Source organism: Phoxinus phoxinus, assembly GCF_949152265.1.
Source record: "Phoxinus phoxinus genome assembly, chromosome: 6".
Lineage (NCBI taxonomy): Eukaryota > Metazoa > Chordata > Actinopteri > Cypriniformes > Leuciscidae > Phoxinus > Phoxinus phoxinus.
In genome coordinates, this window is record NC_136881.1 from 41,468,074 (window position 1) to 41,483,361 (window position 15,288).

At 40.9% G+C, this 15,288-nt stretch overlaps 1 protein-coding gene across 1 annotated transcript; it reads right to left on the reverse strand.

Moving 5' to 3' along the window:
- Positions 1-2,015: 2,015 nt before the first annotated feature.
- Positions 2,016-15,063, reverse strand: LOC306999700 (B-cell receptor CD22-like). The gene is made up of 9 exons (XM_079614586.1): positions 14,967-15,063; positions 5,803-5,871; positions 4,175-4,531; positions 3,837-4,085; positions 3,495-3,749; positions 3,168-3,410; positions 2,983-3,085; positions 2,863-2,908; positions 2,016-2,618 (listed from the first exon to the last, which is right to left on the reverse strand). Exons 2-9 carry the CDS (start codon positions 5,861-5,863, stop codon positions 2,538-2,540), a joined length of 1,395 nt encoding a protein of 464 aa, XP_079470712.1. The 5' UTR covers positions 5,864-5,871; positions 14,967-15,063; the 3' UTR covers positions 2,016-2,537.
- Between the last annotated feature and the right edge of the window lie 225 nt (positions 15,064-15,288).

The following is a 15,288-nucleotide window of genomic DNA, read 5'->3' on the forward strand; positions in this document are numbered from 1 at the left end:
GTGACAGAAGCCTATGTTCAGATATCAATCTAGACTAGACATAGAAAATGGATTATTGTATAGTTGTGGAATAATTTACCCATCTGTTCAGACCACAACCAATACAAACCAGTTCAGCAGCCACATCAATACTCATTTGTTCTCTTTTACTCTTTGTGAGAGAGTGACAATCATTGTGGTCTGGACTGATGTAAAGTCTGTTTCTTGTGTATTTGATGTCCAGACTGACTTTATTTCTGTCACACGTGTACAGAAGTTTTATTGAGAATTAACAGACGTTTAGATGATAATTTTGTTATTGAAAATAATAGTTTAGGTTGTAACCAGTATTGTGATCAGTGTTTTGTCTCCTCTGCTGAGATCTTCAGAGAGTTAATGTGCTGCCGGGTATTTCAGTCTTTCTTATTCCAAACAAATTCAACTTCTGTCTGATGTTGGAGCTTTACGTCAAACAAACGTTGGGTTTAGACGTCAACCCGACTTTCATTTTTGAATCAAAATATGACGTCTGACTGATGTTGGATTAGCTGGAGTACAGTACTCCTGATGTCACATTGATGTAATGTGTTTGCTGGGACAAAAAAAAGAATAATAATGCATTATTTGAATGCAAAGAGAATAATGTGCCACATTTAAACTACCAAAGCACACACGATTGCTTAAAACTCTGAGTCTCAAATCTGTTGTGCACTACATTGAGTAAACACTGTTGTACCGGAACATGATGCAATTCTGTTTTTATTTTCTTGTTGATGCCATTTATAGTTTTTGTAAACCATCTGAAGTCCACTAGTTTGTAAATTCACAATTCAATAGACTCTTGTAAACTCAAAGACTAAGAAAAGAGTTGTCAATGAAGTTTGCTTATAAGACTTTCACAATCACATTGATCATAAACTTAATAACCTGACAGCACACATATATTAATGTTGTCTATATAATAATGTCTATTATTTTATTTACTAGCTAATCAATTAGTGCTTATATAGACACAATCTGGATGTTTTATTGTTTATGTGAAGATCTATTCAGAAAGATATCACCCATTTTAACAGTGTGTAAAACACACAACAGTCATTGAGATCAGCTGGTCTAGTTAAACAGGTTTTGCTGTGTACGTTTTGCCTCTAACATTCTCTCACAGCAAAATCCCCGGTGTTAAATGAACAATCCTCAGTTTACATGTGCTCATGTCAGTGCTGAAGTTACTGAGATAATAAAGTGATTAATAAAGTGATGACTGAGCATTATTGAAGACACCTGATGTTAACAAGCAGAACCACTGAAGGGAAGTGGCGCTTTAAAAGCATGTCAGTGGGCAGTAGCAGAAGTTATTTTGTCAAGCAGAAAACAGATTCTTAAACATGAGGATCAGTTTAAATGTCGCAATGAATGATCCACACTACAAAATTGAAATGCTGAATTTTTGTATGCTTATGTTGACAATACACAATCACATATTTGAAATGGGAATGGCCTTAAATGAATGATTGAAGGATTATTTTGCACAGATGTTACATTTCAATCAAATACCAATGCAATTCTTCTGTGTCCAGAGGCAAATAAGGAATTAGTATGAGAATTAAATATAAGTTTCAGTTAGCCTACTTTTTCTTTCCTAAATGAATCAATGTTTTTGGACTAATCTGTTAATTTAATGGTTCAATTGTTCACTCATGAAGACAGTCACTTGTCGCCACCTACTGGCTTAATGATGCAAGTTGTGCAAACACAGACAATAATAATGGCAACATTATTATTATATATTTTTAAACGTTGCTACCTAAACATGTTGTGCTATTCTAATTTAATTCTCTGAAATGTTTTCAACTGCTGGGAACTGGTTGTCTCCAGTTCAAGGCTGTATTTGGGTTTAAACATTGGAGGGGTTAAAGTGTAAATCGTTTAACGGGGTACCAGGAAATGCTCACTCGTGAGGCTTGATTTGTTTTTTGCTTCATTTTTGCAAAATGGCCCACATATACAAAGTAAAAATGTATTATACTGAACATGTTAGTTTCTTGTCATTAATTGGATTATCTTTTATTTTCCCAATAGGCATCTGTCACTGAACACATTGTACATGAGGAAAACCAATTGTTTAGTCAATAATTCAAGAAGGTCCACACTTTAATGTTCCTGTGGTGTGAGGTGTGTTAAATGTGATTGGATCTGCTCTGAAGAACGTCGGAGCCGCCCTGATCACAAATCATAAATATTCAACATGTTGAATATTTATGATCAGAAATCCTGATGTGTGGGGGCAAAACATTAAAATACATAAAGATAAAAAATAAAAATGAAAAAATAAATAAAAACATATGCATTCAAATACTGATAAGAAGTATATTTTTTGCTTTCTAAGCATACCTAAAACATAAGACCAAAAATACTGAAAAAGAGTATTAAATATCAATGTAAGATTACACTCAAAAAAATATTAAACAAAATTAAACATACATTACATCAGTCCGCACAATAGCAGTCAGTATCTCGCTGAGCGTCAAAGGGAACAAATGAGGGTCAATCCCTGTCAATCATATGTGGCTCCGCCCACAAAGCTCAGGATTGGTTCTGTGTACTAGAGCTGTATATGTGTCTTCATTGGGATCAGAGATCTACAGGAGAGACAGAAGGACTTATATCACAAAATAGAGCAGTCAATATAAGCTAAATTTATAGCATTATATATATATATATATATATTTAGAAACAACTCATTTGAGTCGTTTGTTTTTTGTTTCTGAATCGGACTGTATGTTTGTTATTGTCAGGTCAGGTCATTAAAACACATTACACAGATAATGGCTGTTAGATTGATTTTCTGCTTCTGTAAAGTCATGTTGTGTCTGGATGATTTACCTCTTTCACTGTGATATCTTCAGATTTAACACTCCTCCGTTTCTTTCTGTAATAATGACAGAAATTAACAGCATATGGATGACTATAATTGAAATTATCAAAGTTGTTTGTGGTTCTCACATTATAAACAGGATGACGACGATAATGATGATGACGAGGATGAATATTGCTCCACATTCCACTGTGATCACAAAAACTTCATGCCAACTGGATCTAGGATGCACTGAAAGAGTGAAACATTATCAGTTAAGATTACCAGTGCAGACTAAGGGGCGTTATACAGGTTTGCTCTTGCAATACTTCACCTGTGACAGTTACAGCGTCTGATCTCTGAGATCCATGTTGATTGTGAGCCTGACAGTAGAAGCGTCCACTCTGTAGTGCACTGAAACTCTGTCCAGATCCAACAGCTGAGGCTTCATTCTCCTTAAACCAGCTGAAGTTCAGAGTCGGAGGGTTTGAGTCACTGATGCAGTTCAGAGTCACTGAATCTCCCTCCACTATTACACCAGATCCACTGATCAACACCGAGACGTTCCTGGGAGGATCTAACACAAACATGAAAATTCACAACAAATAGGAAATTATGAATTTGAAGTTTTTGAACAATGTGCATGCGATCATTAACTCACACATGACGTTTAAAGTCACAGGATCAGAGTATTTCTCTCCATGTTCATTGATGGACTTGCACTTGTATTCTCCACTGTCATCAGAGCTGATCTTTGAGATGTTGAAGATTCTTCCAGATCCTACAATCGTTTCTCCTTTAATCCAGCGGATTTCTGCAGGAGGGTTTGAGTCACTGATGCAGTTCAGAGTCACTGAATCTCCCTCCACTATTACACCAGATCCACTGATCAACACTGAGACGTTCTTTGGAGGGTCTAAAAGGGACAAAATTAAAACCTCAAATCATCTCATTCAACCACAATCTCCAGTTATGTTAAAAGACAAATTCAATCTGTACTCACACGTGACATTGAGCTGAACAGCAGGAGAGATGTGAGTGTGTCCGTCTACAGCACAGCTATATCTGCCTGAATCCTCTCTTCTGACTGGATTGAGGGAGAGTTTGTTACTGAAGTTACTCTCAGTTAATATCTTCAGTGAGTTTCTGGACCAGATGAATGTTGCTCTGTCAGTCAGAGCGCAGCTGCTTTTACATGTCAGAGTGACTGAATCTCCCTCTGTCACTCTCTCAGGAGACTCCAGCTGAAGATCTGAACACAACACACACATTATATCTAGTGCTGCTGTCACACACTCATTATTATTCAACATAATGCACAGAAGAAGAGATAAACCTCACCAAAGTCATCTGTGACAGTAAGAGTCACTCCTGGATAACCAGTCCATTTCAAATCACGTTTATCAGTGATGAATCTGAAATAGTACATGTGTTCATCATTCAGTGTCACATGACTCAGTCTGACGGTGCAGTTCTGCTGTTTATCTCCCAGATACTGAAGCCTCTGACTGTATTCAGGGTCATTAGACAGATCTGGAGGCTCAAAACCGTTTATTACAGTAGTTTTGGTCCAGAACACATTCTTGATCTGATGTCCAGTAGGGTATGTATAAGTGCAGTTCATTATCACTGTTGAGTCCTTTAGTGCACAGATGTGTGAACGACTGTAACTCACACTCCAACCAGCGCCAGAAACCCCTGAAACACAGAATTCATCAAGATGAAAATGTTGTTTTATCAGTTATATTGACCTTGTGGAGAAGGTGCTTTTTTAAACGGGTAATACATTATGGCTCATATTGGGGGAGGGGTGTAGGGGAACAGAGATTTACAATAAACGCATATCCACAATATACACAGCAAAATCCCCAGTGTTAAATCAACACTGCTCAGGCGGTCCCTCTCTACAGGGTGTTTCATTGAAAATGTTTGGTTTGACGTTATTATAGAGATCAGTGTTTGCTTTATTTGAGATGCTGACCCTTGACTTTTAAACATTAGATTTTACTTGCTGTTTGAATTGTGTTTTGTAAGTCACACTTGTGCACACACAGTTTGTGAATGATTGCGGCTATATTGATTATGATAACAAACTCAATTCTCACAAAATCATCATATTGCCTGTTTAGTCACTAAATCTCAGAGTTGAATCATGAATCAAAAGAGTTACATTACCATCCCTAAAAAACTACAGTAATAAGTAACAATGATAATTTTTTTTTTTTCATAAGTCAAGGGTCAAGTCCACAACTAAAGCAAACACTGATCTACATCATGGTGACTACAAACTTTATTATTTTCAATGAAACATCAACAACTAAATATCTGTTAATTTCTTAACAAGAACTTTTGTACATGAAAGAAACAATGTTAAACTGGTTTGTGAACTGGTTTCACACTCAGTGTGGCTGGAAGTCAGTTGTAGTTCAGTCCTTCAGTGATCTCTGTCCTTCAGTGATTCTGCTTATCAGGTGTTCATCAGTGTCTCAATTCACACTTCTTTTCATTCAAGTGGACTATATTAGTGAACTAGTGTAGGGAATAGTGAATGAGGGTATAGGGTGTGATTGGGAAAACAGCCTCTGAGTGTCGACTTTGAGCGCTGTTAATTCACAGTATATTCCTGTATATTACTGTTTGAATGGAAAATGGTATGATATTGTCAGAATTCTGCCTTTTCTTACAGGGTTAACAGTGTGGTTATGTACTTGTGTCTGTACAATATATTGTAAATGCATTATTCAATGTATGAAAAGTGTCAATTCCTTATGTATTTTTCAATGTATTGTAATATATAACACTATTTAAACAATATATTATTCTCCCATATATTATATTGATCATAAATATATGGAAATACATTTTCATTCCGTAAGGGCAAATAAAGAAACACTTTGAAAATTATATAAATAATATTGCGTTGATCAGTGAATATAGAGTGAAGTGTTGCTGTAACATCAGTCACTCACCGCGAATCATGAGCAGAAAGATCAGAGGAAGAGGAGGAGTCATTCTGACTGATGTCACCATAGCAACACCTGCAACAACCAATAAACAACCATATACAGTACTGTAAGAAATTATATTCTGCCCCGATCCAACTTCCACTCCAATATATACATTTATATCAGAATGTTCCTTCACTTAAAAGAGCTTAATTATCATATAGAGACAATTACATCCAATCTCAGTAATATGTAAATAAATAGTATCACAGAGGGCAACCAACGACCATTTTGATTACAGGGACTTCAAATAGCTTGTCACCGTAAAACATTTGACCGTTCTAACAGAAGATCAAAGATGTGATCACTTCAGATAGATTGTATCATCTAAACCTTTTGCTGTTCTGATTTCATTTACATTAAGAGTTGACCATTTGGGTTGATCATATCCTGAACAAATGGTAATCAATTGTAGAATGGGAATGGGACACAGAGAATCTTCTCAGACAAGGGGGTGTCTCGACTTCATTAACATACAGACCACAGCTGTCACGATAAGAGCAACTTCATTTGCATTAAGAGTTGTAAACTGTACCAGGATAAAAGGTTTGAGATTTGGATGATCTGGGTTCATTCCGACGCCGGTGAACCCAAGGTGCTTTTGTGTACCTTGCCACTACTTTGCTGTAATAAACTTCATTTTTGAGATCTTCGACGTCCACATCATTTTTTCTTACATTGGCGAGCCAGCCCAGTCGACGGATTTCCAACAAAGAAGAGAAAAGGTAAGAAAAAGCTGTTTTCTTTCATTTATGCTGTTTTTGTCAAGGAATTCCTCGTTTTAAAAGAATCTAGAAAAGAAAAATTAAGGACAGAAGAGATCGAACTTGGTTTATTCAGTATTAGCAGGAGGAGTTTTAAGCCTATTCCGTACAATTTTGTTTAAGATTCTAACGTAACTGAATAAGCCCGAAGCAGTGTGGTGGCAGACTTGTATTGGAATTGTTGTTTCTAAAGTAATTGAAACAAAGTGCTTAAGTGTAAAGTTTCTAAAGTAACTGAAACTTGGTGTTGGTCTCTTATAATTCTGTTAAGATCCTAAAGTAACTGAATAACCCGAAGTAGTGTGGTGGCAGAGTTATATTAGATTGGTTGTTTCTAAAGTAACTGAAACAAATGTGTAGGTTTCTAACGTACTTGAAACTGATTGTTGTAATGATTCTGAGGAAATTCTAAAGTAATTGAATAGACCCGACGCAGTGTGGTCACAGAATTATTTCACAACTATTGTGTGTTATAGCATAGGCTAGACTAGTGAGTTTGATGTGCCGTGACTTTGTGAAGTTTAAAACAAAGAACCCGAAGCAGTATGGTTTTGCCCGACGTACTGTGGCATTGTTTTAAAATTAATAAATATTGTTTGAACCCGAAGTACTGATAAGCAATACTGTTTTTAAGACAATAACATAAAAACCCGACGTAGCCTAGTGTGGTTGTCCGACGTACTGTGACAGTGTTAATTTTTTATATTGTTTTTGGCCGAAGTACTGATGAGCAAGATATTGTTTATGCCAGAAGTAATGATAAGCAGACTGTTTTAAGAAAATAACATAAAAACCCGACGTAGTGTGGTTTTGTCCGACGTACTGTGACAGTGTTAGTTTTTTGATATAATTTGTTTATGGTCGAAGTACTGGGATTTATCAAGCTGTTTTAAGGAAAATAAATAAATAAATGAAAAAACACAAGAACCCGACGTAATGCGGTTGTGTCCGACGTACTGTGACAGTGTTTTTAATCTTAATTTTTTTCCCTAAACAATTTTGTGTAAAATTTAAGGTCCTAGGACTGTGAATTTGATTAAGTTTAGAAGGTTCGCTCAGTATGCTGGTTGTGTTCATTTGCATACAATCTGGGAATAAATTGACTAATGAATATCTTAAAGCATCTAGATAACGCAGTCATTTAAATCAGACGTTGTGAATACACAAGTTACTGTAAACCCAGATATAACTTTAAAATGGAAGAAATGATTGTTAAATACATCGCTAAACACGGTTCTCAGGGATTGTTTGATGGAATAGAAAATATTGTTGATAAACCATATGAGTGGGCTATCTCTAAGTTTGAAAATGATCCCAAAATGCCTAAGGACAAAAATGGGAAAATTGCTAATGCGCTTCAAGCTCTTTATGCTTCATATAAAGTAACTAGGAGGAGAGTAGATGTGTCACAGTGTCTGGTTTATGTTCCTTGGGTCACCACTAGATGTCCTCCTTCCCCACGGTGTCCATCACACTATTGAACTACATTTCCCACGATCCTTGTCTTCTCATTGCACTCGGCTGGTTCCTTATCACTGATCATTGCACTCAGCCATTTCCCCATTATCATTGTCTATTCCCTGTGTATATATACCATGTCTGTTTTAGTATGTGTCACGGAGTCCTTGTAATTATCACGCCACTTCTGAGTTCTGCGTCTGTTATTTCCCGTTGTATGTTTATGTTTGATTGCTACCCTGGTTATGACCTCTGCCTGGACTGGATTGTGAGTAACGGATTTCCCTCAAATAAAAGCACTTACTGCATTTGGATCTTCTCCCTTGTCTCCTTGAGTGTGGATCGTGACAGAAGGACTCCGTCACACATGATCCAGCGGTATGTCTCTCAATGTCTATTCCCCAGCCACTGAGCGGGAGAGAAGAGAGTTTTTTGAGGGGACCCGATTGGTAAAGTTTTGTGGGACCCGTGGAGGCCGCAGTGGAGGAGGTGGTCGAGAGGATCCAAGACACCATTCCCCACTCTGGCCCCTCTTCGGCCCTGGGTTGGTGAGATCCAGACCAGAGTTCCACCCACCGCTGATTTCGCCCAGCCCAGAGCTCTGTTCGCCGTGGTGCCCGTCCAGTCCAGAGCCGGCACATTTTCGTCAGAAACGGCGGAGGAGGAAGACCTTCAGCCTCCCCAAGGACCCGGAGGCCGTCCCCTCCGAGCAGCCCGCTGTCGCCCCGGAGGCCGTCCCCTCCGAGCAGCCCGCTGTCGTCCCGGAGGCCGTCCCCTCCGAGCAGCCCGCTGTCGTCCCGGAGGCCGTCCCCTCCGAGCAGCCCGCTGTCGTCCCTGAGATTGTCTCGGAGCCGCCCACCATCAGTCCTGCCACGGCCAAGAGAGCGGTCTTCCTCTTCTATGCGGTGGCGGTGCTGCGTGCGTGGAGGAGGCACAGCACGTCTGCCGTTCCAGAGACTGTCCACGTCACGTCGGCCGTTCCAGAGACTGTCCACGTCACGTCGGCCGTTCCAGAGACTGTCCACGTCACGTCGGCCGTTCCAGAGACTGTCCACGTCACGTCGGCCGTTCCAGAGACTGTCCACGTCACGTCGGCCGTTCCAGAGACTGTCCACGTCACGTCGGCCGTTCCAGAGACTGTCCACGTCACGTCTGCCGTTCCAGAGACTGTCCACGTCACGTCTGCCGATGCAGAGACGGTTCCTGTGCCAGACGCTGTTCCCGTGGATCCTGCCATGGCCAAGAGGGCTGTTTTCCTTTTTTATGCATTGGCAGTACTGCATGCATGGAGGGGACACACGTCTGCCGAGCCTGGATTTCACGTCACGTCTGCCGAGCCTGAGCTTTACGTCAAGCCAGTTCCCGAGCCGGTGGTGTCTGTTGCAGTTCCTGAGCCGGTGGTGTCTGTTGCAGTTCCTGAGCCGGTGGCGTCTGTTGCAGTTCCTGAGCCGGTGGCGTCTGTTGCAGTTCCTGAGCCGGTGGCGTCTGTTGCAGTTCCTGAGCCGGTGGCGTCTGTTGCAGTTCCTGAGCCGGTGGTGTCTGTTGCAGTTCCTGAGCCGGTGGCGTCTGTTGCAGTTCCTGAGCCGGTGGCGTCTGTTGCAGTTCCTGAGCCGGTGGTGTCTGTTGCAGTTCCTGAGCCGGTGGCGTCTGTTGCAGTTCCTGAGCCGGTGGCGTCTGTTGCAGTTCCTGAGCCGGTGGCGTCTGTTGCAGTTCCTGAGCCGTTGGCGTCTGTTGCAGTCCCTGAGCCGGTGGCGTCTGTTGCAGTTCCTGAGCCGGTGGTGTCTGTTGCAGTTCCTGAGCCGGCGGTGTCTGTTGCAGTTCCTGAGCCGGTGGTGTCTGTTGCAGTTCCTGAGCCGGTGGTGTCTGTTGCAGTTCCTGAGCCGGTGGTGTCTGTTGCAGTTCCTGAGCCGCTGGTGTCTGTGACTGTTCCTGAGCCAGGGTCGATCCCTGTCCCGCCTTGGTCTTCACCGCCATGGCCGCCCAAGTGGTCGTCTTCACCCTGGTCGTCTCCGCCATGGCCGCCCGAGTGGTCGTCTTCACCCTGGTCGTCTCCGCCGTGGCCGCCCGAGGGGTCTTCTCCGCTGTGGCCGCCCGAGGGGTCTTCACCGCCGTGGCCGTCCGAGGAGTCTTCACCGCCGTGGCCATCCAAAGGGTCGTCTTCATCCTGGTCGTCGCCCGAGGGGTCTTCACCGCCGTGGCCGCCCGAGGGGTCTTCACCGCCGTGGCCGCCCGAGGGGTCTTCACCGCCGTGGCCGCCCGAGGGGTCTTCAACGCCGTGGCCGCCCGAGGGGTCGTCTCCGCCCTGGCCGCCCGATGGACTGTCTGCTTCGCCCTGGCCGCCCGATGGACTGTCTGCTTCGCTCTGGCCGCCCGATGGACTGTCTGTTTTGCCCTGGCCGCCGCTTAATCCGTTCCCCCTTGCTCCTGTTCTCCTCCATGGACCTGGCCCCCCATCCCACCCACTGATCCTCCACCTTTCCACCTTCCGCCTGGACTCTTGTTTGTCGGTCACGTCTTGGAGCGTCTGGTAGCCGCTCCGTAGAGGGGGGGTTATGTCACAGTGTCTGGTTTATGTTCCTTGGGTCACCACTAGATGTCCTCCTTCCCCACGGTGTCCATCACACTATTGAACTACATTTCCCACGATCCTTGTCTTCTCATTGCACTCGGCTGGTTCCTTATCACTGATCATTGCACTCAGCCATTTCCCCATTATCATTGTCTATTCCCTGTGTATATATACCCTGTCTGTTTTAGTATGTGTCACGGAGTCCTTGTAATTATCACGCCACTTCTGAGTTCTGCGTCTGTTATTTCCCGTTGTATGTTTATGTTTGATTGCTACCCTGGTTATGACCTCTGCCTGGACTGGATTGTGAGTAACGGATTTCCCTCAAATAAAAGCACTTACTGCATTTGGATCTTCTCCCTTGTCTCCTTGAGTGTGGATCGTGACAAGATGAGCTAGAGGCTGAAAATGAGCGACTCAGTGTTGGGGTAATTTCTACAAAAAATTACCTGGCTAGTGAAACGATATGGAAAGATGAAAAGGTCAAGATGCAGAATGAGATTACACTTCTTAGAACTAACAATAGTATGCTTAAATCATCTGTGGAAACATTGTCCAACAATTTGGAAGAAGCGAAGGCGGCTTGTCAGTTTATGATAAAGAATGGCACAACTGAGAAAAACCCTAGTAAGACATTGTTAGGTGTCACATTGTGTAACCCAGTGCCAGAAATGCCAAATTTGCAGGAAGACAGGGCTGAGGGTTGGGAAAAATATTCTCAGTCATTCAGTAGCCAATACTCTGACTGTAGAGTCAGGTTTCCTATGGCACCAGTCCATAGTACTACGAATGTGCGTGCTAGTGAAGGAAGGGAAGAACCAATGACCTCTACTATAGTCCGAGGATTTAATCCGACAGAACTAGAAACTATGATCAAGAATATTGGAAAATTTGATCCTGCCAAACACGACCCATTAGATTTTCTGAAAAACTTGGAGGAATATTCTGAAGTTTACAATTTTACAGATGGTGATGCATGCGTATTGCTAAGAATGTGTTTGCCTGACACTTTGTCTGGAGCATTAACTCAGAAAGTGAAGAACAGAACTGCTACTAAGTCAGAGAGGAAACAGGCACTGCTGGATGTCCTAGGTGTGATGTCAGTTAATTGGGATAGGATATCTGAGATGCAAATGAGAAAAGGGGAACACCCAGCAGCATTCTCAGAACGATTACTGGAGACATTTAAGACTTTCAGTGGCAATTCTGATATTACTCAGGATGATATCAGTTTCAAGACTGCTTTGATTAGCAAATGTGACTCATCCACCCGTTCTGCTGTGACGATGTTTGTGACACCTCTGTCTGAATATAATGACATTATTGCTAAAATTACACAGTTTTACAACAATAATGCTAATGCAAAAAGTCAAATGAAAGCTGCCAAATCTAGACATCCAGTTGCTGCCTTTAGTGGGAGAGAATATTCTACATTATCTAATGGTCTCCATCATAGACCAAGGAGATTTGCAAGAATAAATTCAGGTGTTATTCTGTGCTATGCATGTGGAAAAGCTGGTCATATTGCTAGACATTGTCAAGACAATGAGAGACCTCTTCAAAGCTTTGTCTGTCATGCATGTGGAAATGATGGTCACATTGCAAGGCACTGTTTGGAGAAAAGAAAGGAAGATCAGGAAGTTGTTTGTTTTGCTTGTGGAATGATAGGGCACAAGGCAAGACAGTGTCACTTTTCACACAAAAGAGGGCAAAATGGACAAATGGGCTATCGTGGTTTGCTTAAGAAAATAGGCAATTTAGAATTAGCACTGTTGAAAGGGAATAATGAAGAATGAATTCACAACTTGTCAAATATATCACTGCACGAGCAACATGACTCAGTCACAAGCACATGCTGATGTAAATTAGAATGAGTTTTTATGATAGTAACATATTTTAGAAAATGGTTTACTATCAAAAGGGGCGCGATTCCTTCTGAAGCATGTTTTATTAGCGTTGATATGTAGTTGAAATTTATAATAAATGTTTAAATGACATTAATTTTGAAATTATTTTTGAGACATTACTGATGTTTGATGTTCATTTGATTAAACCTGTGACTTTGATGTTTGAATGTGAAAAGATGCTTGTGGGGGAAAGGGGGGCAACCTCTTCTTTTGATTATAGTTTCAGATATAAGCATCAAGATGTTTGTCTGAAATGTGTAACCTCCTGGAGAAAGGTGATCTGGTCGTTTGAAGGACGAGAAGGAAGTGGAGCCAGGGGATTTTCTCAAGAAAAAGAAAAGAATAGAGATATCCAGACCTGCAAGATCCAGAACTACAGACCTAAAAGTTAGGATGGAATGAACTGATGAAGAGGCACAGACTTGAACAACACCAGTGACTGCTTCTTCTAGAAGAATGGTCCAAGAAAAAAAAGAAAAAAAGAAAAATGGACAATGGGAAGTGAAAGAGGAGATTTCAGAAACAAACCGTTTCAGAGACTACGGACAGCAGTTTCTCCACATAGAGGGAAAACAAGTGGATAAAGGATGTACACACTGATAAAAATGACACACACACACATGGACACAAAATGACACACACACACGGACACAAAATGACACACACACACACACACACACGGACACAAAATGAAACACACACACACACACACACGGACACAAAATGACACACACACACACACTATTGTCTATTGATTGTTGATTATTTGAGTTATCAAAACTAAACAATATTCTAACATCACTGATGAGAACACCACTGAACATTTGACATTGTGAGAGCCCAACAAGGCCTTGAAGAAAGACAAGATTTTTGCTAAACAAATGCATGATGGAGATGTTTTATTTTTTATTTTATTTTTTTATTTCACCTTTATTTGTGAAAGATGTGGCCTATTCTGGTTTAATTTGGAAAATGTAACCGTTAAAACGGCTTTATGTGTATGTATCTTTCTTATTATTTGCCAATGCATTATGTTATGTATTCTGTTTAAACATTAGATTATTGTTAGATTATAGATAATTCCATGATCAATATTGAATGTTCCAAGTGGATGGTTCTTGGTTACCTCGGTAAAAAAAAAAGAAAAAAAAAAGTACATTTAATTATCACAAACTATGATAATTTTGCTCAAGTGAAGTAGAGCCATAACTCGGTGTGCAGGAGGCGTAGATCCCAAACATGGGTAAGATTATCTGATGGCCATAAGGGAACGACCTAAGCCAGGGCTACGCCGCCACTGAGGCACCTGCCCACCAGGAAAGGGAGGTGTTATCTATGAAAAGGGAGTGGTTTTGATGCTTCTTTTGGGCCAAGAGCATCACAAGGGGGTCTGTAAGAAATTATAGTCTGCCCCGATCCAACTTCCACTCCAATATATACATTTATATCAGAATGTTCCTTCACTTAAAAGAGCTTAATTATCATATAGAGACAATTACATCCAATCTCAGTAATATGTAAATAAATAGTATCACAGAGGGCAACCAACGACCATTTTGATTACAGGGACTTCAAATAGCTTGTCACCGTAAAACATTTGACCGTTCTAACAGAAGATCAAAGATGTGATCACTTCAGATAGATTGTATCATCTAAACCTTTTGCTGTTCTGATTTCATTTACATTAAGAGTTGACCATTTGGGTTGATCATATCCTGAACAAATGGTAATCAATTGTAGAATGGGAATGGGACACAGAGAATCTTCTCAGACAAGGGGGTGTCTCGACTTCATTAACATACAGACCACAGCTGTCACGATAAGAGCAACTTCATTTGCATTAAGAGTTGTAAACTGTACCAGGATAAAAGGTTTGAGATTTGGATGATCTGGGTTCATTCCGACGCCGGTGAACCCAAGGTGCTTTTGTGTACCTTGCCACTACTTTGCTGTAATAAACTTCATTTTTGAGATCTTCGACGTCCACATCATTTTTTCTTACAGTACCTACAATGAATAGGATGTAAACCTATACATTAATATATTTAAAGGGTCGTAACATACATTTTTCATGTTTTTAACATTAAGAAAATAATGAAAAGCATTCGGATCATCATGAAAGAATGCGACTTTAATAAACTTATTCTAAAAAAACTGACAAAACAAACAAAAATGTAAAAAACAATGACATTAAGACACAAGCCAAGAAAAGCAGAGGCGTCGACCTGGAAATTCTGGAGCATTTACACAATAGCGGCGAGAACAATTCAACACTATAAACCCACGGACATAATTCAGTGACATCATCAGTCGCTTTTACAAATGTGTGAAGATTAGCAGAAAGTGATACAAAATTATGAAATCCACTAAAAACTATTTAAAAAATATTGTTTGTAAACCAAATTGTTTTGGAAGTGTTGGTGCTGTTACCTTATCCATGTGTGCTCCCTCTGTTTTCTTCATGGGAAGTGTTGAGCAAGAAATCCATCCTTCTGTCCCTTCAGGCTTTTTTATTATTGGCCAAAGTAAATCTGAAAGTAAACAGAGCTCTGCAGGAAAAGCCCTGATTTACAGGAAAATACATCAGGAGTCTCTCTCTCTCTCTCTCTCTCTCTCTCTCTCTCTCTCTCTCTCTCTCTCTCTCTCTCTCTCTAGAATTTAACACCGGGTAATTTACTGTGCAGTGTCAGATATGTCATGATTGCATTATGCACTTTGTGTTATTTGATTACTTTGAAATGAAAATGAGATC

What these genes read in the sequence shown, in the direction of transcription:
- LOC306999700 (XM_079614586.1), bottom strand. Translation starts at nt 5,863, where the DNA reads ATGGTGACATCAGTCAGAATGACTCCTCCTCTTCCTCTGATCTTTCTG. An exon ending in TACTGTCACAGATGACTTTG is followed by an intron (nt 4,086 to 4,174) that starts GTGAGGTTTATC and finishes TGTTGTGTTCAG; the next exon opens with ATCTTCAGCTGGAGTCTCCT. An exon ending in TGTGACTTTAAACGTCATGT is followed by an intron (nt 3,411 to 3,494) that starts GTGAGTTAATGA and finishes TGTTTGTGTTAG; the next exon opens with ATCCTCCCAGGAACGTCTCG.